General features: G+C 45.0%; 1 protein-coding gene across 2 annotated transcripts in view; it reads left to right on the plus strand.

Moving 5' to 3' along the window:
* The first annotated feature begins 1,982 nt into the window (after positions 1-1,982).
* Positions 1,983-27,067, plus strand: part of HIPK2 (homeodomain interacting protein kinase 2) — a 176,917-nt gene continuing 151,832 nt past the window's right edge. For both annotated transcript variants that reach the window (XM_029922732.1, XM_029922739.1), the window contains exon 1: positions 1,983-2,136. In XM_029922732.1, the coding sequence (XP_029778592.1) occupies positions 2,055-2,136 (82 nt within the window). In that variant the 5' untranslated portion in view covers positions 1,983-2,054. The remainder of the gene's footprint in view (positions 2,137-27,067) is intronic.

The raw sequence follows: 27,067 nt of genomic DNA on the forward strand, positions 1-27,067 counted from the left end.
GGACTGTGGCCTGACTCAAGATGGAATGCTTTTTTTGGGTCTGTGTGCACGCCAGTTTTTAATTGTTAACATTCGAGTTGTTTCTTAAGGTGTATAGGGACCTCATTTCCCTATTTTTCTCTTGAAATATTTTTATAACGTCGATCAAACAAGTATTTCTGAATGTAGGACATTCCTATTACAAATTTCCTTAGAAGTTGCCATCCCTAGTTACCATCTCTTCCTCTTTCATTACTTATATTTTGTATCCTTGTAAATGCAAATATGTTTCTAATTCGCACACGTAGCCCCTGGGAGACTTTGTTTTTGGTCTTTAGGGTCATGGATTATATTGTCAGTAGACCAAGTGGACCCCTGCATCATCCGTGGCTTTAGGAGAATTAATTTCTGGCCTTGCTGCCTGGCTGAGATCTTGTGTTCCAAGGGGTGTTGTGGCACCTCTGGGTGGGGATTATAGGTCACGCAGGGAATTGTGGGAGAAGAGAACCTGGCTCTGCCACTCGGGAACATAAAACCCAGGGCAGGAGAGGACCGCAGGAGAAATGTATTTCATCCCTCCTGCCTTCGGGAAGGTCATTGTCCATGACTTGAAATTGTCAGTTCATGAAAACAGTCTCCCCCCCCCCCCCCCCCCCCCCCCCCCCCCCCCCCCCCCGCCCAGGGAAGGGCCACACTAGGAACCCCCTTCAGTGACCTATTCCAGGATTCTTGTAACTCAATTGCCAAGAAATTCCTGGGCCCACCTGAAATCTCACCTGCCAACATCATTCAAGCCTGTTTTCTTTTACTCGGGTCCTTTCTCTAAAACCTCTGATATATTTGAAGATAATAACTGAGTCTTTCCCCACAGAGCTTGTTCTGTGTCCTCCTCCCTCCTCTGAACTCTCTCTAGTTTCTCCACATTAAAAAAAAAAATGGCGGTGGTCGAAACTGAATACAGTTCTTTAATAATGGTCTCATTAGTGCAGTGTACACAAGAAAAATGACTTCAGGGTTCTTGCATCACTGGGAACCCCTAGAGGGCAAGAACCAAACCTGATTCATCTTTGTATCCCCCACAGCAGCTGTGTACAGTTCGTTAAACCTAGTAGGCACTTCATAAATATTTGTTGAAGTGACTCTTCTTTGAATATATCTAAGTAATAACTTGCATCACACCAGCCGCTGGGTTGGTAACTAACAGTTAGCCTGCTTCACCTCGGTCCTGAGTCTTGCTTTCCTTCTGTGGCAAGCGTAGCCATCCCTCACCCCAGCAGTGCCGCTTTCAGCTGGACTCCGAGTCTGCTGGATCCCTTTGAATTCACCCCTTTCCTTCCAGCTCTTTAGAATCTTATTTATCTCCTACAGATCTGACCAACAGAAACTGACAAGCAGAGCACATGAGTGTGTGAAACTGAACTGCTCTTGAAAGAGGAGAAGAGAACACACAGAAGAATCTTAATGATTCGGTGTAATATCAGTTCTTCCAGGTTTAGGAAGGACAGTTTGTCAAATTCTCTACAGATTCTGAGTCAGCTAAAGCCATACCTGTTTTTCCAGGTTCTCTGTGACAAGTAAGCCAGGCACTCATGAGGGTGGCTACAAGCCAGCCTTGCAGCGGTGTTCCTCCCTGTCTTTGGTCTAAAGCCAACAGGAAAGGCCAAAGATACTGATGGACAAGGCCATTCCACCTGAGACTGTCTGAAGAGCGGCTCTCCCGTTAGAAAGTGAGCTAGTGAAAGAGTTGCCAACAACAACAAAAAAAAGCAAACCTTGAAAACTGCAAAATAATGTTGTGGTTTTTACAGTCACTTATTTCCACACATGGCATTGAAGAGATTTGTAGTGTTTTGAAAGTGGTCTGTTTTGGCAATTCTTGCCTAACTTCTTGTGCTCTAGTAGGTTCTGATTAATTAAATGCCACTGTGTTTAAGCAGAATGAAGATTGATGGACTCTTGCATGTGCTAATGCTGTGGACGCTGTAAAACCTTTAGTGTCACAAAAAGAATGCCGTCTAATACGTGAGTGAACAAGGGCATTTTCCTCCAGCCAGTGGCGCCATCCTTGGGAAAAGATGGCTATGGACGCCGCCGTAACATTGGGGAGAAAAGCACTTTTGGTTCACGCAGTTATAGATTGCATCCTGACAAAGCAAGGTTTGTTTCTATATTTTTACCATTTTCCTCCATATCAGTATTATCTCATTGATTCAACCTACGGAGTTGCTATTCACAATATAAAATAATTTTTTCCAAGAGCTTATCATGCCAGTTCTATGTAGAACTTCTAGTTTCATAAAGCATTAAAGAAGCAAATTTCAAGGTGCCTGGGTAGCTCCGTGGGTTAAGCGTCTGACTTCAGCTCAGGTCATGATCTCACGGTTCGTGAGTTCGAGCCCCCACATCGGGCTCTGTGCTGATGGCTCAGAGCTTAGAGTCTGCTTTGGATTCTGTGTCTCCTTCTCTCTCTGCCCCTCCCCTGCTCACTCTCTGTGTCTCTGTCTCTTTCTCTCTCTCAAAAATAAATATTAAAATTTTTTTTAAAAAGAAGCAAATTTCAATGGTATGTGTGCCTGCGCACAGTCCTCTTAGAAGTCATATGGTCAGGAGACTTGGAAGACTCTGGTTTATTGCTGATTATTGAAGTATATTCTTTTTTCCCCACTCTAATGAAGAATTTCTAGAGCTCTTACAAAAACCAGCATGTGAGTTCCTAAAATTGTGCAGGAAGGCAGCCAGTGACACCCTCCTGAGTTCTGTGTGACTGTAGCTACTCACCAGAATCCGGGCTGACAGCAACTTCTGCAGGAAAGTAAATTCCAGGGGGGGCTTGTTACAGGGAGAGGGAGAGCGCACATCCGGCTCAGCCCCCTGAACCACTGCCGTCGCAGCCCCGGCACAGTATGGTTACTGCTGGTCATGAAGTCTGACCTGCGCGGTCAGGGAGAGATTAATCGATATTCATTACGTTCCGTTACCTGAAACTGGGAGGTTCTCACGCTGTACAGAAATGTTTCCTTTAGAAAGTAGTTAAAACGGAGAAACTCTTTACTCAATCATTACCATGACTTACTTCCAGAAAGACTTCAGGCCTTTTACAGGGTTAAATTTCTGGAAGATGGGAAATTAATATACGTAGATCAGTTCTGTGGATCAGCCTGTTTCCAAGGACGTTGGATGAGCGAGGTGCTCCTCCACAGAGAGCCAACAGGAGCTCCTGTGTCGGCTTAACAAGGTGGGTAAGCAGAGAGCATAATGGAATTCATTTGCAAAGTAATTTTTGCTTGGCTCGAGTGGTAAGCACAAAATAGGCCAGTAGACGAGAACGGTAAGTGTTTGGGATCAGTTGTTGAAAGGTTTAAAAGGGGTTCGAATTCAAGAGACATTTTATGGTGTGGAAACGGGGACCAATATAATCAAAATGCTACTTGAACAAGGTAATTTTTCCTGGCCTGGATCTAATAGTGGAATGTGGCAACCAGAGGGTGAGCCGTGCTGGGAAGCCACATGCTGCCGTGGACGGTGCGGGCACCATGCAGACGGACCCGGGGCCCTTGCCGGGGCCACGGAGGAAAATGTAGCGCAGGCCTGACCCAAGGGTTCAGCACATGTTTGTTCCTTTTCACTTTCCTCCCCACACCGTACAGCGGTGACCTAGGATCAGGAAAGCTTGCAAGGATTGGCAATACCATGATATTTATTCTGTTTTTCCAGAGAATCTCTTCTTCTAGGCCCTCTCACATTCCACATCGACATCAGCGTGTCTCAGTACCTTACTGGTCACAGTAATAAACCCAGTGGGATCTTCACACATTCAATCAGCCTTTGACACAGGAGGAAACTGAGGCCCAGAGCAGCGAAGAGGCTGCCCTAATGTCGCCTAGAGAGAAGGGGGGAGGCAGAGCCAGGGTTCTTGGCTCCCAGGGTAGTGTGTGTGCACAAACAGCTCAGGGCACCAAGTGGGGCTTCGGTGGGCTGCACCAGCAAACCGAGCTCTGGGGGTACTGGTTCCCACAAGGCTGGCCTTCCCCCCCAGATCTAACTGGAAGAGACAAGGCTGTCCAAGCCCCTGGTCTTTCCCCCCCAGACCTGCCCAGCAGGGAGCTGCTGACCTGTGCTTCCCCTGGGCCCCCTGCAGGTCACAGTGTGTCCCTGAGCCCGGACGGAGGGATGATTTCCTCCATTCCCAAGGAAAGCAAGGCCCCATGCCCTCAGCTCCGGTGTTTAGAGTCTTCTTCGAGGAAGTTGTTGCCCTGAGGTTTGCAACTTGTCATATAAGCTACTTGTTAACAAAAACAGAACAATCACAGAGAAACCCGGTACAACCGAACCGAGTTTCAGAGAACCTCAGAGGACCTCCAGTCGTTAAACAGCTTTTCGTTTTTTAAAATTCTGATTTCCCAGGTAGAGTTTAGAGTCCTTTTTTTCCTCATTGACATGACCAGAACTTGCACCCCTGGGCCCTGGGGAAGGCCTAGAAGCAGGGACCTTGGGCATGGTCAGGAGAGGACAGTGCGCAGCCTGCGAGGGGGCGGACCTCTTGACCTGGGGGACATCCCTCCCCCGCTCTAAGGGCAGTGGTGATAAGGGGACTTCTTGCTGTAAAACTTGGGGCAACAAAGGCAACATGGAATGTTTCCTGTGTATACGAGTCCTGGCTGTCAGTTGCTTCACTGGATACTCAGCTTTCCTTTTCCTCCTCGGCCTTGATCTTCTACTGTGGCGGCTCCATTAAGCACACTAGATGAAACTGACCCATTTCCTGTTGCTTGCTAGGGTAGCTCCATAACCGGTATGTTCCTCCCACAATGAAACTTGACAGAGAGCCTAGTAAATCAGATGGCTTCTGTGCTTCGTCTGTGTGAGCCCTTGGCGGGCACAGCCTCTCCTACTGCTGTCCTTCTTGATGTCATCTCACCTCTCTGGTTCCACCTACTTATTACTTCCCACTCGTCTGCCTACAGCCAGGCTCTTTGTTCTTTGACTTGTGTCTTGGCTGTGTATTCACTCGCTGTGATATCCTCGCAGGTGTGAGGGTCCAGGTGGAGGAGCACGTGGGACCCTCCTTTGGGTCCATTTGCGCAGGGAAAGGTTTGGAGAAGTGGTTCTCAGACTTTGGCTTCGGCTGACACCTGGAGGGCTTGTTAAAGCACATCAGCGGGCCCCGCCCTCAGAGTTTCTGTTTCAGTAGGTCTGGGGTGGGGCGCGAGAATTTGCATTTTTGATTGAGAACCCCTAGTTTAGAATGGATGTATTCAGAATGAAAAATCAGTAAACCTTTGAAATAAGGTGGCAGTTGCTTTGATTACAACTTCCCTTGGAGGAGGGAGAATCAGAGACCTGACATTAGCATTATTTTCAGTTCTACTGCCCTTCTGTGGCCAAAACTTCCTGAAGCCACAGGACAATGTACAACTCCAGCCCTGGCCTTCCGGCCTCTGGCTGCAGGTGAGCCGAGGGCCCGTCTTCTCTTTCTTTCATTCTTCCAGAGCCCAGTCTGTAATTCATCTGGTTTGGCCCTGGGGTCCTAGAGTAGACTGGACAGATCACATTCTTGCAATAATAATATATTGTCATTAACATAAAGAGCTCTGTGATCTTCTCTCTCTGCGCAAGAGGACACTGGGGCCTGGGGACATTAACATGTCTCATGTCTCATAAGCAGTAACTAGTAGAGCCAGGGCTCGAACCCCACCTGATACCAGAGCGTGCCCTTGTCTTGACCGGCAGGCCACCTTGCTCCCCTCAGGTGAGTTGGAGTGGTCTGTGCCCCAGGTGACAAGCAGACGCATGATTAGGCTCCTTGGAGAAGGGGCAATCCCAGTGGGGACTGATGGTCCTAAAGCATTAGTGTCACACACACGTCCCCGAGGCTCTGACGTCCCATTTGCTGCTGCTTCAGAATCACGTTGACATGGTGATCTAGTGCTTAGTCTGGTGGCTGGCAGATAGGATGGATTATAGCAAAGGGCAGCCGAGACATGAACCCCCTTTGAGCAGCAAAACAGATAAAATATCTGAGAACAATCTTACTGAGGCCTCTAAGAAAAAAAATGCTACGGGAAGATGATAACAGCTAATCCCTACCAGGCCCTAGCCGCGGCCGGGTCTGTTCTAAGGTTTCACGCAAATGAATTCGCCGAGTCCTCGAGGCTGGGTGGGTTCTGCTGCCGCGTTAGAAGCCCGGGAAGGTTCTGCATCTCCAAAGCAGCTGAGCTGAGGCTGACCCCAGGCCGCTCGGACGTAGAGCCTGTATCCCTGACCATCGGCCTAGAGCTGCAAGGTGGAAAAGTCCTCCCATCCCCTTCCTAGATGAGAGAGTAACAAACTTTCTTTGGCTTTTCCCCCCTCCAAATGTAATTGTTCTTTGTTTCAATCAAAATCCACATAAATGTTTTAAAATTTGAGAAACAGGAGCATCTGAGTGGCTCAGTCAGCTAAGCATCCGACTTTGGCTCAGGTCATGATCTCACAGTCCGTGAGTTCGAGCCCCGTGCCGGGCTCTGTGCTGACAGCTAGCTCAGAGCCTGGAGCCTGCCTCGGATTCTGTGGCTCCCTCTCTCTGTCTCTGTCCCTCCTCTGCTCGTGTTCTGTCTCTCTCTCTCTCTCTCTCTCTCTCTCTCTCAAAACTAAATGAATATTACAAATAAATGAACACAAAAAATTTTTTTTTTAAATTAAATAAAATTTGAGAAACAGATTTCTGTTGTTGTTCTGGAGGGATGAGGTAGTGGGCATGGAACAGTCCGGCCTGACAGAGGAGCGTGACAAAGGGGCGAGCTCTACCATGTGTTAAACCATAAAAACGTCAGTTTTGGCACAAAATTTGACAGGCCCGTCGGGTGGGGCAGAGCACACGAGCCAGACTGAAGGCCCTGTTATCCGGGAGCATTTAATAGATGACAGGGGAGGTGCCGTGAAGCAGGGGGGAAAGGAACCCTGATTGGACAGGTGGGAGCGGGGCCATCTGATCGCAATCTGAAAAAAACCAATGGATATTCTCACCTCACACCGTTATACCAACATACATTCTACGTGACTAAAAGGTTAAATTCAGCCAAATTCTGTTGAGCGCGTTCAACACGCCAGGCACTGTTCTAGGTGCTGGGTGAGCCTCAGTGAACAGAACACAGGAACAGCTCTCCACCCTACCCTGAAGCAGAGCGTGTCTTAGTAGACAAAGGTAAATAATCCGTTGGTTTTTGGTTTTGGCTTTTTTTTTTTTTAAGCTTGATAGAAATAGAAGTGGCTATTTATTAAACCTCTGGAAGAGCTGAAATTTCTAAGCTTAGAATCTGTGGAAGAAATCTAAGAGGAAAATAATCAATAGTTTTGTCAGTGTAACATTCCCCAAATGTTAAGGTTATTTCTGGTTTTACTATCATGAGATATTTCTCAGTGTTTATTCAGTGTAACGTTACAGTGTGTCTGAATTTCAGGAGAGGTTCTCCAAAGTAGAATTACTAAGTCAAGGGGTGTGAACATTTCTTGGGTTCTAGATATGTGCCACCAGATCATGTTCCTCCCCGAAGTCTTTTTGTGGCAAACAAATCCACCCACCCAGATAAAGACTTAGGTTTACCCACCCCTTCCTCCAGGAAGAAGGCATTCCACTCTTCCCAGGGGACGGATCATTTCCAAGGGCTTTCACTATAATCTATATGTATCAATAACTCCCAAACCTGTACCTTTACCTAGACTTATATTTTTGAGTTCCAGAGTCATAGAGCCAACAATCGACTTGACATCTCTATTTGGATGTCCCACAGGCATCATATTCAACACGTACAAAGAAAAAAATTTTGGCCAACCCTCCGAATATGTGCCTTCCCCAGGATTCTTTGTTTCCATGAATGGCACCATCTCCTACCTAGTACTTAACATCAGAGACCTGGGAGTCATTCTTGACTTCATTTTGCTTCAATTTAATCTATCGCTAAATTTTATTGATTTTACCTCCCAAATATAGCCATTCTTGTTTCTCCCCAGAGTTATGTTCTGTAAAGCAGCCACAAATACTGAATTAGCAAATACTGAAGCATTGCTCCTAGGTTAGCTTCCTCCAAAGCCTCTGGTTATATTTCCATCAGCTGATCAGTACGTAACCTGGTCTATGTGTGCTTCTGTTTAAAGATGTCTTCTTTAATGTATATTGTTAATTCATTAACATTGAAGTCAAAGCCCTCAGCACTATTAGCTCATGCTTGAATGAAGCTTACCAGCACATGTATTTTCTCTGTAAGGCACATCACAGCGGTTTTACATTGAAAAACACTGGATCGTCCTTCAGCACTATGCTTGGGGGGGTCATTTTTAAATCTCCAGTGAAACCCACAAAAAATGCAAACCACATGGTACTAAATAGACAGTGGAAAGTATACTTGCATATAGTATGAGAGCGGAAGCCAAAAGGCAGAGCGTGGCCTCCTTTGACCTCAGCTGGGAACACAGGGTGTCAAGGCACGTCTGGGAATGACTGTGAAAGCGCCCTCTGAGTCCTGGTTTTGGGATTGCAAATACATTTGAGTGAGTTGGTGAATTCACAAATACAGAATCGTCGAATAATGAAGGACCACTTGTATGTAGTGAATGTATCCATTTCTCTCTATACTGCCATCCCCTGGCCCAGTGCTCAGCAGACTCATTCTGGAAAGGGTCAGATAGTAAGTACAGTTGACCCTTGAACAACGTGGGGTTAGGGGCATCAACACACAGTCGAAAATCCATGTATGAATTTTGACTCTCCAGAAACTGTACTAATAGCCTGGAGGCCTTACTGGTAATATAAACAGCTGATTAACATGCGTTTTAGATGCGTATTACAAAGTGTATTCTTATAACAGATTAAGCTAGAGAAGAGAAAATGTTATTAAGAAAATCATAAGAGAAAATACATTTTCGGTACTATGTTGTAAAAAACTCTCACATAATTGAACTTGTGTGGTTCAACCTTGTGTTGTTCAAGGTCAACTGTACTTTAGGATTTGCAGGCCAAATGGTCTCTGTCACAGCTGCTCAGCTCTGCAGCTGTAGACAATGCATAAGTGAGTGAAGGAAACTGTGTTCCATTAAAACTTTATTTACAAAAGCAGGCTGGCTGGGTTGGTCCTCAGAGGGCTGCAGTTTGGAACCTTCTAGCCTAGTCTAAACCACCATAGTGTCTCATCTGGACTGTCTTCCTGACCTGTCCCCCGTGTCCATTCTTGAACCTCCAGCCCATGTCCATGGTGATAGGAAATGTAAGTTAGAGCTCATCTCTCTCCCGCTTCAGATGTCCACCTGCTTCCATCACACAGAGAAAATGCAAAATCCTGAATATTGTGGCTACAACACGGTCCCTGCTGATTTGTCCAATCTCATTTTATGCCAGGCTTCCCTTCTTTGCCCTGTCCAGGCCTCTCCCAGGTCTGTGACTGTTCCCAGCTGTTTCCTGCTCCAGCACCTTTACTTCAAGCCTCCCTGCCTGGAATCCTCTCTGCCTCTTGCCTGGCTAACTGCTGTTCCCTCTGTAGTCATAACCGAAATGTCACTTCCTCCAGTGTGAGGCAGGTGCCCCTCTTCTGATCTCTGGGCGCCCTGTTCTTTTCCTTCACAGCACTTACAGTCTTCATGTACCCACTTCCACCTGCCCCCGCCCCCACTAGACTGTAGGCTCTGTGAAGATAAGAACACGTCTGTGGTTGTATCTGTTCTCAACTCGAGTTGCCTTCACGCACACCGCAGACACTTCCTAAGACTTGCTGAATCAATGGATGATTGTACAGCACAGTTTTTTCATATAGATTTTTGAATGAAGCTCCAATATAGAAACCTGAAGAAGTCACCCTTTCAGAGCATACAATGTATCTTCTAAAATTGAGAGTGATAGTTGAAGAGAAAAGTCATCCTGAGAAGTGGATTTGTAAATGGGTGTGAGTGTGTCTTTATTGTCCAAGGGTGCATTCTGCCAACGGGTATATCTGGCCCAATATTTCCTCCCTGGGGCTTGAGTGCTGTGTTAAGTCCTGCTAGGCTCCCTTTGCTCCTGGAGAGTTATTGAACTCTGCCGGTAACGTCTTCTCCCAGGGAAGTGGGGGTCAAGTGCTTGAGGAGGCATTTGGCACCCCTTTAAAGACTGACTATAGTGTGAGTCTGGGGGAGAAACCTTTGATTTGTGAGAGAATCGTTTTAGCATTGAAGTTCAAAATTAAAGAGTGTTCACAAGTCATTCCAAGAATCTTGCGTGCTAGAATGGACAGACAGCATATTTTGGAAAGATAAGACATCATGCCTTTCGTGGGTTAGCATTGTAAGATTCAAAGCCTATTTAATGTCTTTTGAAAAAAATGTATTGTTATGGAAACACTACCAGTGCATTATAAAAAGTTAGAAAATACAGGCAAGCAACACACACACACACACACACACACACACACACACACACACACACACACACTTTTTCTTTTCCTCTCTCTAGAGATTACCACTGTTACACATTGCAGGTCTTTTCTGTGCATATTATATGTACAAACACTTTTTTTTTTTTTTTAGAAAACCAAGATGATATATGACTGTCTTGTAATTTGCTTTTTTCCAATGAACGGTTTTCAGTCTTGTATTTCAGTGAAAATTCATTTCATTTCATTCCTTGCCCATATTCAGATTTCCTTAATTGGACCCCAAATGTCCTTTGGAGACCGGTTATTGAAATCAGTATTTAAGTGGGGACCACGCACTGTGTCTGGTTTAGTCGTGTCTTTGTTTTAGTCTCTCGGCCTGGCCCAGGCTCCCACTGGAGAAATGGGCGCTTACTTCTAGCAGTTCTCACCTTCTCAGTCTGCGCTTGCTTCTCCAGCCCCTGAATTTGCCGTATCTAAAGGTTCCGTGGGTTCAAGTCCACCAGTTAGGTAGAATACCCCAGAAGTGATTCTGTGCACCTCATTTACCTTCCACTTACCTCCTCTTGGAGAAGCTAAGATTGACTCCTGGATTAGGGTTGGGGCAGCTCCAAACCCTTCACTGTCTAGTTCCCTTTCCCACTTTGACACCAAAAGCAATCTGTGTGGCGGAACTGTGGCGTGTAGACCATTTACCAAAAAGTTTTAGCACCAAATGATAAGTCTTGCCTGTCATCTTAAGTTCATTAGGTTTTGTGAAGTCATATTTTTCGAATTCATTTCTTGTATAGCGTTTGCTCTCGTCTACGGGGGCTGTCTGCTTATCCTGAAAGAATTCTTCTAATGGGAAAGGCAGTATCTTTGCTAATACTCTATCCTTAATCATTAATTTTCAAAGTAAGGAGTTGTATAGTAGCCTTTCCAAATAGTGGGAAAGGAGTTTTTTCCTCTTATCATTTACAGGCATGGGTTTGTTTTTTTGTTTTAATTGATTTGGTGCATTTTAGTCATTAATCTTTTCGTTACATTCTTCAGGCAGTGAGAACCCCTTCAGCTAGCTGCCGTGACCCTTTGACAGGACCTCCATAAAGCTTTCTTACTAAACGGCACAAAATGCCTGAGGCTCATCTTGGACTTTTCAGTGGTCTCAAACAATGGTATTAGAGACCACAATCTTTGGGTTAGGGGTGGTTATTGCTACAGGGGTGATTTGTTGCTAGGGAATTCCAGTGGACGGAGCTAGAAAATACGTATTATTACAAATTAGAGTTCCAATTGACTACTTTAGTGTTCATTTCCTTGTGCTTTCACTAAGTTCTCAGTTTTATCTTTTTCTTCCTTCCTTCCTTAAATTTACATCCAAGTTAGTTAGCATATAGTGCAATAATGATTTCAGTAGAATCTATTGACTCATCCCCAATGTATAACACCCAGTGCTCATCCCAACAAGTGTCCTCCTTAATGCCCCTTGCCCATTTAGCCCATCCCCCACCGATAACCACCTCCAACAACCCTCAAGTCATTCTCTATATTGAAGAGTCTCTTCTGTTTTGTCCCCTTCCCTGTTTTTATATTATTTTTGCTTCCCTTCGCTTATGTTTATCTGGTTTTTATCTTAAATTCTACATATGAGTGAAGTCATACGATATTTGTCTTTCTCTAATTTTGCTTAGCATAATACACTCTGGTTCCATCCATGTTGTAAGTGGCAAGATTTTATTCTTTTTGATTGTTGAGTAATACTCCATTGTGCATATGTGTGTGTGTACATACATACACACACACACACATCACATCTTTTTTATCCATTCATCTGTTGATGGACATTTGGGCTCTTTCCATACTTTGGCTATTGTCGATAGCACTGCTGTAAACATTGGGGTGCATGTGCCCCTTCAAAGCAGCACACCTGTATTCCTTGGGTAAATACCTAGTAGGGCAATTGCTGGGTGATAGGGTAGTTCTGCTTTTAATTTTTCGAGGAACCTCCATACTGTTTTCCAGAGTTTGCATTCCCACCAGCAGTGCAGAAGGCTCCTATTTCTCCACATCCTCGCTAACATCTGTTGTTGCTTGAGTTGTTAATTTTAGCCATTCTGATGGGTCTGAGGTGGTATCTCATTGTGGTTTTGATTTGTATTTCCCTGATGATAAATGATGTTGAGCATTTTTTCATGTGTCTGTTAGCCATCTGGATGTCGTCTTTGGATGTCTTTTGCCCATTTCTTCACTGGATTATTTGTTTTTTGCGTATTGAGTTTGATATATTCTTTATAGATTTGGGGTACTAATCCTTTATCTGATATGTCATTTACAATTATCTTCTCCCATTCTGTTGGCTGCCTTTGAGTTTTGCTGATTGTTTCCTTTGCTGTGCAGAAACTTTTTATCTTGATGAGGTCCTGATGGTTCATTTTTACTTTTGTCTCCCTTGCCTCCAGAAACACATTAAGAAGTTGCTGTGACCAAGATCAAAGAGGTTTTTGTCTGCTTTTCCCTCTAGGATTTGGATGGCTTCCTGTCTTACATTTAGGTCTTTCATCCATTTTGAGTTCATCTTTGTGTCTGGTGTAAAAGAAAATGATTCAGGTTCATTCTGCATGCCACTGTCCAGTTTTCTCAACACCATTTGCTGAAGAGACTGTCTTTATTCCATTGGTATTCTTCCCTGCTTTGTCAAAGTTGAGTTGGCTGCATGTTTCTGGGTCCATTTCTGGGTTCTCTATTCTGTTCCATTGATCTGAGTGTCTGTTTTTATGCCAGTACCATACTGTCTTGATGATTACAGCTTTGTAATATGTCTTGAAATTGGAATTGTGATACCTCCAGCTTGGGTTTTCTTTTTCAGGATTGCTTTGACTATTCAGGGTCTTTTCTGGTTCCATACAAATTTTAGGATTGTTTGTTCTAGCTCTGTGAAGAATGCTTATGTTATTTTGATGGGGATTGCATTGAATATGTAGATTGCTTTGGGTAGTATTGGCATTTGAACAATATTTATTCTTCCAATTCATGTGCATGGAATGTTTATCCATTTTTTTCTGTGTCTTCAATTTCTTTCCTGAGCTTTTTGTAGTTTTCAGTGTATAGATTTTTCATTGCTTTAAGTATTTTATGGTTTTTGGTGCATTCGTAATGGGATCGAGTCCTTGATTTCTCTTTCTGCTGCTTCATTATTGGTGTATAGAAATGCAGCTGATGTCTGTGTATTGATTTTATATCCTGTGGCTTTGCTGAATTCATGGATCAGTTCTAGCGGGTTTTTGGTGGAATCTTTTGGGATTTCCATGTAGAGTATCATGTTGTCTGTGAAAAGTGAAAGTTTGAATTTCTCCTTGCTGATTTGTATGTCTTTTATTTCTTTGTGTTGTCTGATTGCTGGAGGCTAGGACTTCCAATACTATGTTGAATAACTGGCGAGAGTGGCCATCCCTGTTGTGTGTGCTCTTGACCTTAGGGGAAAGCTTTCAGTTTTTCCCCATCGAGGATGAAATATATTAGCAGTGAGTCTTTCCTATACGGCTTTTATAATCTTGAGGTATGATTCTTGCATCCTTACTTTCCTGAGGATTTTTTTTTTTAAGCAAGAAAGGATGCTGTATTTTGTCAAATGCTTTCTCTGCATCTATTGAGAGGATCATGTATTAGTCTTTCTTTTATTAATGTGATGTATCACACTGATTGATTTGTGGATATTAAACCAGCCCTGCATCCCAGGTATAAATCCCATTTGATCATGGTGAATAATTCTTTTAATGTGTTGTTAGATCTGGTTAACTAGTAACTTGCTGAGAATTTTTGCATCCATGTTCATCAGAGAAATTGGTCTATAGTTCTCCTTTTCACTGGGGTCTTTGGTTTTGGAATCAAGGTCATGCTGGCCTCATAGAATGAGTTTGGAAATTTCCCTTCCATTTCTATTTTTTGGAATAACTTCCAATGAATAGGTGTTAACTCTTATTTAAATGGTTGGTAGAATTCCCCTGGAAAGCCATCCAGCCCTGGACTCTTGTTTGGTGGGAGATTTTTTATTATAAATTTGATTTCTTTACTGGTTATGGGTTCTTTCTTTCTTTTTTTAAGTTTATTTATTTATTATGCCATCTCTACACCCAACATGGGGATCGAACTCACAAACTCCAGATGGAGAGTCGCATCCTCCACCAACTGATCCAGCCAGGCGCCCCCTCCCCAAAATCTTCATTTCTTGTCAAACCTATAAATATAAGCATAATGTTTTGAAATACCAAGACCTATATTATTACAAATACTGATGCTACAAAGGGAAGCTTAATACTTCTTTGTAATTTTTGTCATCCTTAGAAGAATGCATCCAACTAAGGATATATAATTAAAAACTGCGTTCTTAAAGTACTTAAAAATAAAGTCTCCCTCATGGTGAGTTTGTCAGCAGTTTGACATATGTATCAGGTTAATTTTTTTTCAGTTTCTTTTTAGTTAAAAAAAATTTGGGGAGGGGGGATGCCTGGGTGGCTCAGTTGGTTGAACATCTGACTTCAACTCAGGTCATTATCTTGTGGTTTGTGAGTTTGAGCCTCACGTTGAGCTCGCTGCTGTCAGCGCAGAGCCTGCTTTGGATCTTTTGTCTTCTTGTCTCTACCCCTCCCCTGCTTATGCTCTTTCTCTCTCAAATATAAACATTAAAAAAAAGAAGAAGAAAATTTTAATTTAGCTTTTTGGGGATAAGTAATGCATTTGCATGACTAAAAAGTCAAAACTATGTAGGTATTAAATCTAGATGACAGTTATATAGGAATTTGTTATTTTCTCTACGTTTATGTTTGAAAGTTACAATAATTAAACTTTAACTACAGTCGTCTCCCCTTATCTGCGGGTGATAAGTTCCAAGGCCCTCAGTGGATGCCTGAACACTATAGATGCTCTGTGTTTTCCTATACATACATACCTATCATGAAGTTTACTTTATAAATTAGGCACAGTAAAAGAGTAGCAATCATAGCCAATAATAAAATAGAACAGTTATGACAATATACCATAATAAAAGCTGTGTGAATGTGGTCTCTTTCTCAAAATATCTTATTGTACCGCACTCACCCTTCTTGTGGTGCCGGGAGGTGATAAAATGCCTGCGTGATGTGATGAAGTGAAGCGAATGACGTAGGCACAGCTACGTAGCGGTGAGCTATTATTGACCCTCTGACCATATGTCAGAAGGAAGATGATCTGCTTCTCCACCACAGCTGACCTCAGATAACTGAAAGCAGGGGAAGTGAAATCATGGACGGGGGAGAGGGGACTGTGCATATAGAGAGATCCGTGCAGTGAAGTCTTACTCTGTTTCCTCACAGATAACCATTGTCGTTAGTGTCTTGGCATTTAACCCTTTAAGTCTTGCATTTGTAGATTCAGAGTAAGTATGTATGCATAAGTGTACTTTTATCCTCCTTTGTTTACACAAAAGATAACCTACCTTGTATATTGTTCCTCATCTTAACCCTTTTCTCTTAGTAATGTATCCTAGAGCCCTCTTCCCTATTAGTACATAGAGATTATCTTCAGTCTTTTTTATGGTCCCAAAGTACTCCATTTGGTTGGCATACTATGATTTATAGAACTCCGACATAATCTTGGGTTGTATTCACTCCTCTGCTGTTTATAAACCCATCTGTAATGGGTAACCTTAGAGCCATGTCATTACGTCTTCATGCAGGTGTATCTGTGGGAGAGAGTCCTATAAATGGGATTGTATGGTCAAAGGGTGAGTACATCTGTAATTTTTTAAAAGATACTGACAAATTTCTCCCGTCAGGATTGGTACTATATTTTACTCACACAATATAAGAACATGACTGTTTTCCTAAAGTCTTACCTATGAGATCTGTTGTCAAATTTTTGGATTTTTGCTGATAGGTGAGAAATGGTATTTTGGTATAGTTTTAATTTAGATGTCTTTTACAAGTGAGCTTGAGGATCTTTTCATTTGTTTAAATGTCATTTTATATATATTTTTTGGGAACTGTGTTTTGAACATTATACATTTTTCCTACTGTGTTATTGGTCTTCTGTATTTCTAAGAGCTCTTTATATATTGTCTGTGATATGAGTTGCAAATATTTTTTCCTGGTTGGCTCTGTATGTTTTGATTTCCTTATGATGGTGGTGTTTGCCCTTCAAAAGTCTGTTTAATTTTATGTAATCGAGTTTATCTTTTTGTTTACAACTTCTGTGTTTTGAGTCAGAGTTAGACGCTTCCTATCTCAGGTTTTAAAGTTCCTTCTGGCACTTTTGTCCTTTCATCTTTTCCGCTTACATCTTGGCTCATTTGGTGTTTTACTAGGGTATGTTCTGAGGTTTGGAGCCAACTGTATATTTTTTCAATACTCACTTGTCCCAACACCATTTATTAAAAAGCTTATATCATCTCCCACAGTATCATAATGTCTACTTTATCATGTATTAAATTCCTCTAGGCTCGGGGTTTGTTTCTAGACTGTACTTTTCAATTGGTTGGTCTGTTGTCCATTATTGAAGTACCTGTTGTCTTTTAGTTAATATCTGAAAGATATGAAAGTTTTCCCCACTTGCCCTTCCTCTTCAGAGTTTTCCTGGCTCTCCTTGTTTGTTTTTCCATATAAATTTGGGAATCCCCATGTCTTGATTTCAGAAAAACTCATTGACTTTTCTTTTGGGGGTCCCATTAAATTTATAAATTACAAGGTCGAGTCTTCTCACCTAAGATCATGTTTTCTTTCTGGTTTTTTGTTTGTTTGTACTTCCCTAACATTTATAGTTTGTGTGTGTGTGTGTGTGTGTGTGTGTGTGTGTAGAGCTGATGTAGAGATCTCGAATTTGTTCTTGTAAAGGAAGTCGATGTCTTTTTACTGGTCATTTGCATCTATGAGGACTATGATTTCCATGTGTATTATCTGGAACAGCTTTATTGAGATGTAATTCACATAATTCACCCATTTGAAGTATATAGCCCAGCAGTGTTTAGGATATTCACAGGATTGTGCAGTCCTCACCACTGTCCAATTTTATAACATTTTCACACCCAGAGGGGAAGCCTGTGCCCATTAGTAGTCATTCCCCTGTCCCACTCTCCTTTCATTCCCTGGAAACCACTAATCTACTTTCTATTTTGGAATTTCATATAAATAGAATCATGCAACATGTGGGTTTCTTGCAACTGGCTGCTTTCACTTAGCATAACGTTTTCAGGGTCCATCCATGTTGCTGTAGGTGTCTGTCCTTCTTATCATAGCCCTCCATGTGGGTGTGAAGCAGTATCTCATTGTGGCTCTAATTTGCTGATTTTTTAATGTTCAGTTTCCTTTTGCCACCTCCTAGTGGGAGGTCATGAGGGCAGGGAGTAGGCTTTTAATTCTAAATCCCCAGTGACCACCATAATGCCTGGCAAATATTTGATATGCAGTCAAGTCTTATTTAATGAATAATTGGCTCTGTTATATTTCATACCACCTCTACTTTTTAAAGTTAAAATGTGGTTTAGCACATACAAGTTAATTTTTATTTACCCTAGGCAAAACATAAATAGAGGGTGTTTTTCCCTTCTTCTGGGAAACTCATATGTTAATTCAGCAGCCCAGCAAAGACAATTTTGTATGATATTTGGTTTGTGATGATCCGCATTCATTTTTCTTTTCTTTAAATGTTTATTCATTTTTGCGAGAGAGAGAGACAGACTGCAAGCAGGGAAGAGGCAGAGAGAGGGAGACACAGAATCGGAAGCAGGCTCCAGGCTCTGAGCTGTCAGCATATGGCCCAATATGGAGCTTGACCTCACGAGCAGTGAGATCATGACCTGAGCCGAAGTCAGATGCTTAACAGACTGAGCCACCCAGGAGCGCCAGGATTCATTTTTCTTATGTTAGAATGAATAACTCAGAGTTGCTGGTACATGTGTCTAGAAGACTTATTATCTTTTGAGGAAGATGTTTTTAAGCTGTAGATTCTGTTGTTGTAGACGACTTGGCAACATACAAAAAATAGAGATGAGGGGTGCCCCGGGTGGCTCAGTTGGTTAATAAGCATCTGACTTCAGCTCAGGTCATGATCTCACGATTCATGGGTTCGAGCCTGCTTCAGTGTCTCCCTTTCTCTCTGCCCTTCCCCCACTCACATGCTGTCTCTCAAAAATAAATAAACATTTAAAAAACTTTTTTTAAAATAGAGATGAGAATTTATGTGAAGGTATTCTGAGCCTGGGACCATGGCATTTTGGATGCGATCTATCAACTCATATATTTGAGAAGTCCTAAGTTTACAAGGTCCATGTTCCAGAATTTCCTTTGTAAAGTGGCTGCATAGACACAGATCAGATTTAACAACAGAAGAAAGCGGTATCAGTTGAGACTAGGGTCTCCAGGTCACCTGAAGGAATATTTAGCAGCATAGCTGGTGGATGTGTGGGGGCAAGAGGAATATAGGAAATCTCTAGACCTTCTGCTCATTTTTGCTGTGAGCCTGAAACTGCTTTGAAAAATAAAGCCTATATTAAAAAATTTTTAAAGAGAGAATGTCATTGAAATATGTATTTTTCATAGCCAAAGGGAATAATTAAATGTCAGAAAAATAATCTTGAATAAGAAATGATAGAGATTTTAATTATAAAAAGTGGTGAGAGAGAGTGTGGGTGAGTGGCTGTGTGGCTTTGCACTTTGGGGACACTGTCCACAGATTTAGAGGCCAGTAATCCCGGATTTTTATATTGCCATAGTTTTGTTCAAACTGTGTGACTTTTAACATGATCGTTACCCTCAGATTATTTAGGCACATTTGGGTTGGGGGTAAAAGGGAACGAGAGCTTGATTAATTCGCTGATTCGTTGTTTGATTCCCTGACGGAGACAGACTGATTTCCCTGAAGTGTCTGGTCCTGAGAGACGGAGAAGCAGAACAAGGGTCACAGGCAAGTGCGTTTGCTGTAAGGAAACATTTGTCTGCAGGGAACTGAGAATTGAACTGTATGAGACAGAAGCAATATCTCAAGGGCAGATGGATTTAAAAAAAAAAAAAAGGAGCTGTGGATCCAGCTTGCACCAATGATTTGAAAGCCATGGGGAGCAGATTTAATCAGACTGTAAGGAAGAACATTATAATGCTGAAATCTTCCCACAAATGGACAGTTCTGGGGAACAGCGATTCCTTTGGTGCTGCAGGAGTACAAGATGAGCATCCTTCGCTGGGCCTCCTGGGGGGGAGGGTCCAGTGTGAAATGGATGGTTGGACTAGATGACCTTTAGGATTTCTCCAGAGGGACAAGGTAATCGCCCCATAGGATGGACCGTGTCTGAAGTAGGTGGTTCCGGCTCTGTTCCTCGCGACCTCCACGCAGAGGTCTTGATGCGCCCAATTCTATTTTCCAGCAACACAGTGAAGCTTCAGTCGGGTGTTTCCCTGTCCCGAAGCCAGATGATATTTATTGAGCATCTAGCATCTGTGCGCCTTCTACTGTGGGAGACTTAGATACCACAACTCATGTTAAAATGGTTCTGAAGGTCACACAAGGACCCGAAGTGCCCAGTCTCCTCTGTCCGGCCCTGCAGCTCAGGCCTCACTGTTGAGCGCCTTTGCTACCGCTTCCGAAAGGTGCCTCCCAGGGAGAAGTCAGATAACAGGCCTCGAACCCTGCTGGGAGCGGGTTGTAGCCAGGCCAGGCCCCTTTCCCACTTCCTGCGTCTGGCTCCCATCTTTAAAGTCAGGTTGCAGGCCAGCGGGCCGAGCTGCTGTCCTGCTCCTCGGTTATTCAGCACAACCTTTAGTCCAGGAAAAGTGCCAGTCTTCATTTCCAAGAATCATATCTCCCTAAATGGGGCAATCTGCTTTAAATGCCTTCTCAACTGGCGCCTTCCCCATCTCACGATTGGCATAATTAAAGGAACAGGTTCACCTTTTCAGCTGCTTGCACTGTGCTAAATCGGGGCGGGTGGCTGGGGCCTGGCTTGGGGTGTGTGTGCGTGTGCATGTGTGCGTGTGCCCGCGTGCACCAATGTCCCGTCCTCCAGCCCTCAGAGGGACCGTTTTCAGAAGTGCTCAGAGCCATAGACAAACAGAAGCTTTACTTTTACACTCTCCCTATTGTGCTCAACCTAAAAAAAATTTTTTTTTAAGCAGGCTTGCTGCTATACGCACAAGGCTTTTTGAATCTCGCTGCAATGAATGCTGAGCCCAGAGAGAGTCCCCTGTCTGCATCGTCCCAAGTCGGAATTTGTTTGGTCACTCGTGACATTTGGTATCTTTCTCCAGGACTCTTTCCCCTTCTCTCCCGCGCTCCCTGGGTCGGGCAAGTGCCGTGGTGTCCTTCATCCGCAGAGCCAGGGCCGGGCTCAGAGAACGGTGTGAGATGTAGGACGTCTCCCGTGGTCACGTGTCCGCTCTCCCTCCCAGTCCAGCGACAAGCCAGCCCCTTCCATTGAACTCCTTTGGAACCTGGCTTTTTATCATCTGCCACCAGCTTAAACCAGAGGCTCCTCTCAGGGCACACCTGTGACTGCTGCCACCCTCTGTTCCATGAAGGCAGCCCCGGATTCCAAGCACTTCACTCTCAGAAGTTAGACCTGCAGCCGCGTGTGCGGCCCACTGTGTGTAAAGCCCTGTGCCAGGTGGCTCGGCTGAGAACGGAATAGAAAGCATGACCATGCCTCTGGGTCACATTAGAGACGAACAGAACAACCTGGGGACAAATGCCCACCTGTGTTCTCCCGAGAGCAGGTAGGCACGCCCTCTTGTGGGACATGCACTTGGAGCTGAGTTCCTGGTTGTGAGGACACACCTGTGCTCACGCCCGCCTCGTTTGGCACCCGGGTCCCCTTCGTGGTGAAATCTGGCGTGCAGGTGTACAGGCCACAGCAGGGGTGCCAGCCTGACGCTGCGGGCCAGGAGACGCTCTGGCGGGTCGGCGTGTCTGGGAAGGAAAGCCCTTTGTGTCTCAGGAGAGCAGGTGCGGCCGGCGCTCCACACGCTTCTACTACGCAGTTTATTGTTTGGGTTTCTGCCGGGAGGAAATATTGTTCAGTGAGAAATAGGGTTTGCTTTACAGGAGGTGACTTTTAGAGAATCATGTCCACAAAAGCAAAAGAAGCCAAAAGATAAGGGGACCGAGGGAATGTTGGGCGTAATGGTCCTAACCCCAAGAAGTTAACTTTGGTGCTTCGGGAGGACTGCGGATTTTGAGCAGCTCGGAAGTGAGATGGATGTGATAATTGGGTACAGGAGGGAGAGCGGGTGGTGCGGAAGCGAGAAGTCGCATGCAGGCACCTTGAGTAAAGAGAGGGCAGGAGGCAGACGTCACGCCCCAGGGGAGGCCATGCAGTCTGGCTGTTGGGGGTTAGTAGCATGTAAGAGAACATTCTTTCATTTTGTCGAGTGCGAGATCATTTGGAGAGTGGAGAAGAGCTGGGTGATGCCTTATGCTTCAGGTGTCTCCTGGACACCTCGGTGGCCTGGGTGTCCTCGAGACTGCAAGCGGACAAGGGCTAGGCAGGACGCCGCTGACATCTGGGGGCCGTGGCAGCACAGCAGGGAGGCAGCGAGGAAGAGCGGGGACACCAGAAGAACATGTGTCTGTGTGCGGGAGAGGGTGGCGCAGTGGGTGGGTCGGAGAACATCTCAAATCGTTTCCAGGCGTGTGGGCGTGCCCACGTATGTCTGGTGCCTCTAAGAGAAAAAGCAGACAGAAAAGGCCGCACTCCTGGTGACCCGGGAGTGGTAGCATTGCAGTGTAGAAACACCATTGCCAGGTCCGGAGACAACACAAATGTGCTCTGAAACCAGCTTTCCTGGCCTCCTTCGCTCCCTCCTTCCTCCTTTCTTCTTCTGGGGAAGAGCAAGAACTCTGCGTATATAGTGCGGCAAATTCGGGACTTACATAGAGTTTCTCCAAGCAGTTTTCTGGGGTTTGCCCCCCGGCCTTCCGGTGGTTCAAGGGGGCCTCTGGAGAGCTGTTTCCAGCAGTGCTGAGGGTCTAATGAAAGGCTGGGGTTTGCCCCCCGGCCTTCCCGTGGTTCAAGGGGGCCTCTGGAGGCTGTTTCCAGCAGTGCTGAGGGTCTAATGGCACCTACCTGCCCCGGCCCTTTGTCATGTCTCCATCCTTAGGGCTCCCCGAGTGTGGGGTTTCGAACCTACCGCGTAATGAGGGTAAAAATCAGTGTATGTGGTTGGCCCTGCAGAAATCACGTCTGTCTGCCCAGCCCGCCCACCAGCCATCCAAATAAGCCACTCCTCAAACCATTCTGCTGCTCTCTTCTCCCTGGGGTGGAAGTATAACTGCCCGGCCCGGCCCAGCGACTCCCAGGCACAGGAAGTGCTGAGCTTAGGCCAGTCAGGACGGGCTCCTGAGCCACAGGGGGAAGGTGGGAGGGGGATGGAGGTGCGGCTGGTGTTGGCGGTGAAGTCTGAACCAGTTCGGGGTTCCACGAGAGGAGAAAGCAGACATGGCTGTTAAGAAGGCAACTTACGGTATCTGCTTCAGGATATCAATCATTATACTTCTTACTCTGGACCATATTAACTAAAATTTTTTATTTTTTCTAAATTTGACTCTCTTTCATATAGTAATTGTTTTCATTGAGTTCTATTCAATTAAGTATTTATACCTTCCCTTGTCTTACCAGTTATGCTCTGTTTTATGGCGTAAGCACATACATTATAATAACCGATACAATACAAAAAAGAACTTAAGAACAGGAAAGATAGAAATAGATATAAAGGTTCAAAGCCAGGAGGAAAAAGTATCACAGATATTCAGACACTGAGCCCCCCGGCATTGCTCTAGCTGAGCCTCAGACGGTCTCGGAGGCTTCATGGGGTCAAAGAGAAGAGGGAAGTATGGTCACCTCAGTGACTCCTGGGGCCCGAGAAGGAAGACATCCTGAGTCTTTAAGAGAAGCCAGAGGTTTTGGTTCTTTTGTTGTTTGTTTATTTTTTAAGTAATTCTCATGACCCCGAGATCAAGAGTCAGCCCTGAGATGAAGAGTCGCATGCTCTGCCCGCTGAGCCAGCCACGCACCCTATTTATGACTAAATTGTGCGTGCGGACGTTTTGCTTTTGTCTAGGAAGAACCCAGTGGTATCGTGAACAGGGTGTGACATTTCCACAGCAGACGAACAGCTGGGTTCCTGCGGCTCTTTCTGGCAGTCCTCCTCATTGGAGGCGCGAGGCGGAACGTCAAAATGCAGCTCAGCAAAAGGAATCGTAGCCTTCAAGGGTGTGATTTGATGCAGTGCTGGAACCCAAAACACCCCACGGAAGTGCTGGTCTCCGTATCCGTCAGACAGCCTTCATAACCACTGCTTCTTTATCTGGGGGGGGTGTGTGTTTATATACAGTCATGAAATACTAATATGTACGTACGTGTGTGTATATGAAAAGACAGGTTGGGGTTATATTCTGTTGACTCCCATGCTGTATTCTAGCTCACTGATGGGGGCTTTAGGAATCGACCTGGTAAGGTTGGCATCTTCTGTAGAAATTAAGGATTCTATTTGAAACACTCACAGAGGAGAGTTCTATTTTTGTAAATAGGATAATTGAGTGGAAAACTGTGCTAATATCTGTCTTTATTTAACCACTCTCAGGGACAGAACCTACCTGGTAAAACCGTGAGTCCATAACGAAGGAGCCGCCATTTACCCAGGGACAGTGTCCACTGTAGAAGGCTGAGCAGTTAAAAAGAGCGGGGAAGTCAAAAGCCAAGACCATTCATTCAGTTCCATATTAGTCTTAAGTGTATAAACAGAGCAGGGAGGCGGGCGGGGGGAGATGAACGGTAGATTGAGGCAGGTTAGGAGGGACGAGAGAATAGTAAGTGACACCACCACCAACTGCCAGGCATGTTATGTGGTAAAAGGTTATGGAAGAGGGCTTTGGGGAGTGTTAAATAAGATAATAAATATGTCCCGACAGACACAATTTTATTTATTCCAAGTAACATTTGATGATCTTTCTGTCCTTGTGCGGATTTGAATCGTTGATGGCAATACAGCATGCTTTGTTACACACTCTGCACAATGCCAGAGGAAGGGGTAGGGATGGGAAGCATTTATAGAGCTCCTGCTGTGTACCTGGCATATCGTAAAATGGTTAGGAGTGTGGCTTTGCAATCACAGGAATCCAGCTCCAGGCTCTAAAGCCAGGTTCCTTCATTCAAAAAATGGGGGCAGTGATGGTTCTTTGCCTCACAGACTCGTTGGGAGGTGTCATGAGTATATCACCAATGCTGAGTAAATGTTAATTATTAGAATGATGGCCGTCAGTAGGTCTTTCTTTATATAATGTGAGGTCGATCTCATGCTTCCCATTTTACAGATGGGCAAACTGAGGCTTTAGGATGTTAATTAACTATATTGTCCAAGATCTTTTATCTAGTAAGTGTCAAAATTAGAATTCAGACCAGGTTTTCTAGCCCTGGAGCCTGTTGGGTTTTCTCTGTGCCCTGCTACCTGAATTTATGGATAGCTCTCGTATCTCACGCTGAGATGTTTGGGCAGTGAACCCTGGCACATTTCTGGGTACCCTGTGCTGGTGGATGACTTGACCTTCTTTCTGTTTGCACTTGATAAGCTCAGGCAGTGGTTTGTGTGATGACCGTGACGACCAAGAATTATGTTGAGGAGTCTGGGTCAGGGGAGACTTTCCCATGAGTGTCTGCCATGCCACCCGAAGAACATAGTGGTCCAGCAAGAGTTTGGCTGGATGAACATGGCAGAATTTTGTGACCATGACAGTTGTCGTGGGGGTTTTTTTGCATTTCTGCCAAAGTCTGTGTCTTTGGACCTTGTTAAATCTAGTATCGTGGATCTGAATTGATGTTATGTATAATCGAAACAGCCTTATGTGGAATAAGCTCCTGCCTGGGGTCACCACCTGCTCCCACAAAGCCAAGCAGCTAGTAACTTCTTACGGATCTTTTCATATTAATAGAATAATGGAAAACAGATGGCGTGCCAGGAGGAGTGCTTTTTCTTGGAGGCTTTGAGGGCCTGTTATGGGCTGAATTGCGCCCCCCCCCCCCCCCGCCGCCCAAATTCAGATTTAAAGCCCCAGCTCCCCGCACCTCCGAATGTGAGCTTATTTGAATACAGGGTCATTGCAGATGTAATTAGTTAAGATGAGCTCGTACTAGACTGAACTTCTCCTCTCTGGCTGGTGTCCTTTATAAAGAAGGGAAGTTCGGGCACAGACACGTGGGGAGAACTGCACGAGGGCGAGAAGGCAGAGACGGGGCTGATGCTTCTACAGCCCAAGGAGCACCAAAGACCGCTGGACACCTCCAGAAGCCAGGAGAGAGGCCCGCGGCACATTCTCCCCCACAGCCTTCAGAAGAAACCAGCCCTGCCCAGGCCTTGATCTTGAACCCCCAGCCTCCAGGGCTGTGAGAGGCCGATGAACCAGTGTTGGTGAGACCAGCCAGCCTCTGGTCCTGCGTCACAGCAGCCCTGGCAAATGGAAACAAGGCCACCAGGTGATGTCCTGACTCCGCCGAGAAACGAGAGGCACAGTGCGCTTCGGTTACAGTTTGTGTCGGAGCAGGGAGTCGGACGTTAGTCTGGAGAGTCGGGAAGCAGAAAGAAGACAAGCAACACAGACGAGCAGACCAATGTCCGAGGAATGCAAGTGCTGTTGTAGGAAGGCCCGTGCTCTGAGGTGACCGTTTACCTCACTAGGTTTTTTCAGGAAAAACCGTTTGTCCATTGGGGTTGGAAATATATTTTCTTCAAGACTACAAGGTGACAGCTTTTAAAAAATTTGACCACTTACAAGTTTAAATGTCACTGCCTGGAGCAGTTTGGCCTAAAACTTTCCGCACTGATTATAATGTTCTAGGTCCATACGCACTTCAATGAGAGTCACTTGCCACACGTGGCTGTTAAACACATGAAACGTGACTGGTGTGGCTGAAGAGCTCAATTTTAAATTCTATTTAATTTTAATTTAAATTGCCACTGTGCCTGGTGGCCACCATATTGGACAGTGTGAATCTAGAACAGAAGCCTAGTCCTGGGATAGGACCCAGAGGAGAAAACGATGGTGTCTGGATTTTTAGCAAGGCTCCTGGGAAGGCTGGGCTAACTGGTCCCCTTCGCGTGTGGTCTTGTCCTCAGCTAAAGGCGCTCTGGTGGGAGTAAAAGTGAAGAACACAGCAGAATCTGCTAGATGCTTTCTTGAAAAGATGCTTAACACAGGGCTTTGAAGGTGTGACTTCTCAGAGCCCAAATTGTCTTCCAGTATTTAGTGCTCAGTAGAGAGACAGGGCAGGTACACGAGCATGAGGAGGGCATGGGGAAGGGGAGGTGTGGCTCCGGGTAGATTGCGTTTACCTTCGGGCTGTGTGCTGGCCCTGAAGGACCCCGCGGGACCTGTGGTCCCAGAGTTAGGACTGCAGGGATGTCCAGATCAGGCCACCTTCTCTGAAGGGAGTAGGGTCCCCCTCGGAGTCTTTGGTGTTAGATTGGTTTATGCAGATGCCTAGCAGAAGGTATCAGGCGCAGACCCCTCCCCACCCCCTCTCTGCCCTGGCGGCTGCTGTTGCAGGATGTGTGACTGGAGGATGCTGTTCTGGACACAGTGCACGTGGGAGGTTTCAGAATCAAAAAAGGAACCCCATCCCAAGCATTATTAGACGAAAAAGAGCCCGTCTCTGTGAATGCTTTGGTCAGCCCCGGACAAATGACTTGCCGTTGTGTCACCATGGCTTTGGCTCAGTGCCC

The sequence above is a fragment of the Suricata suricatta genome, chromosome 2 (genome assembly GCF_006229205.1).
Source record: "Suricata suricatta isolate VVHF042 chromosome 2, meerkat_22Aug2017_6uvM2_HiC, whole genome shotgun sequence".
NCBI classification, from domain to species: Eukaryota; Metazoa; Chordata; class Mammalia; order Carnivora; family Herpestidae; genus Suricata; species Suricata suricatta.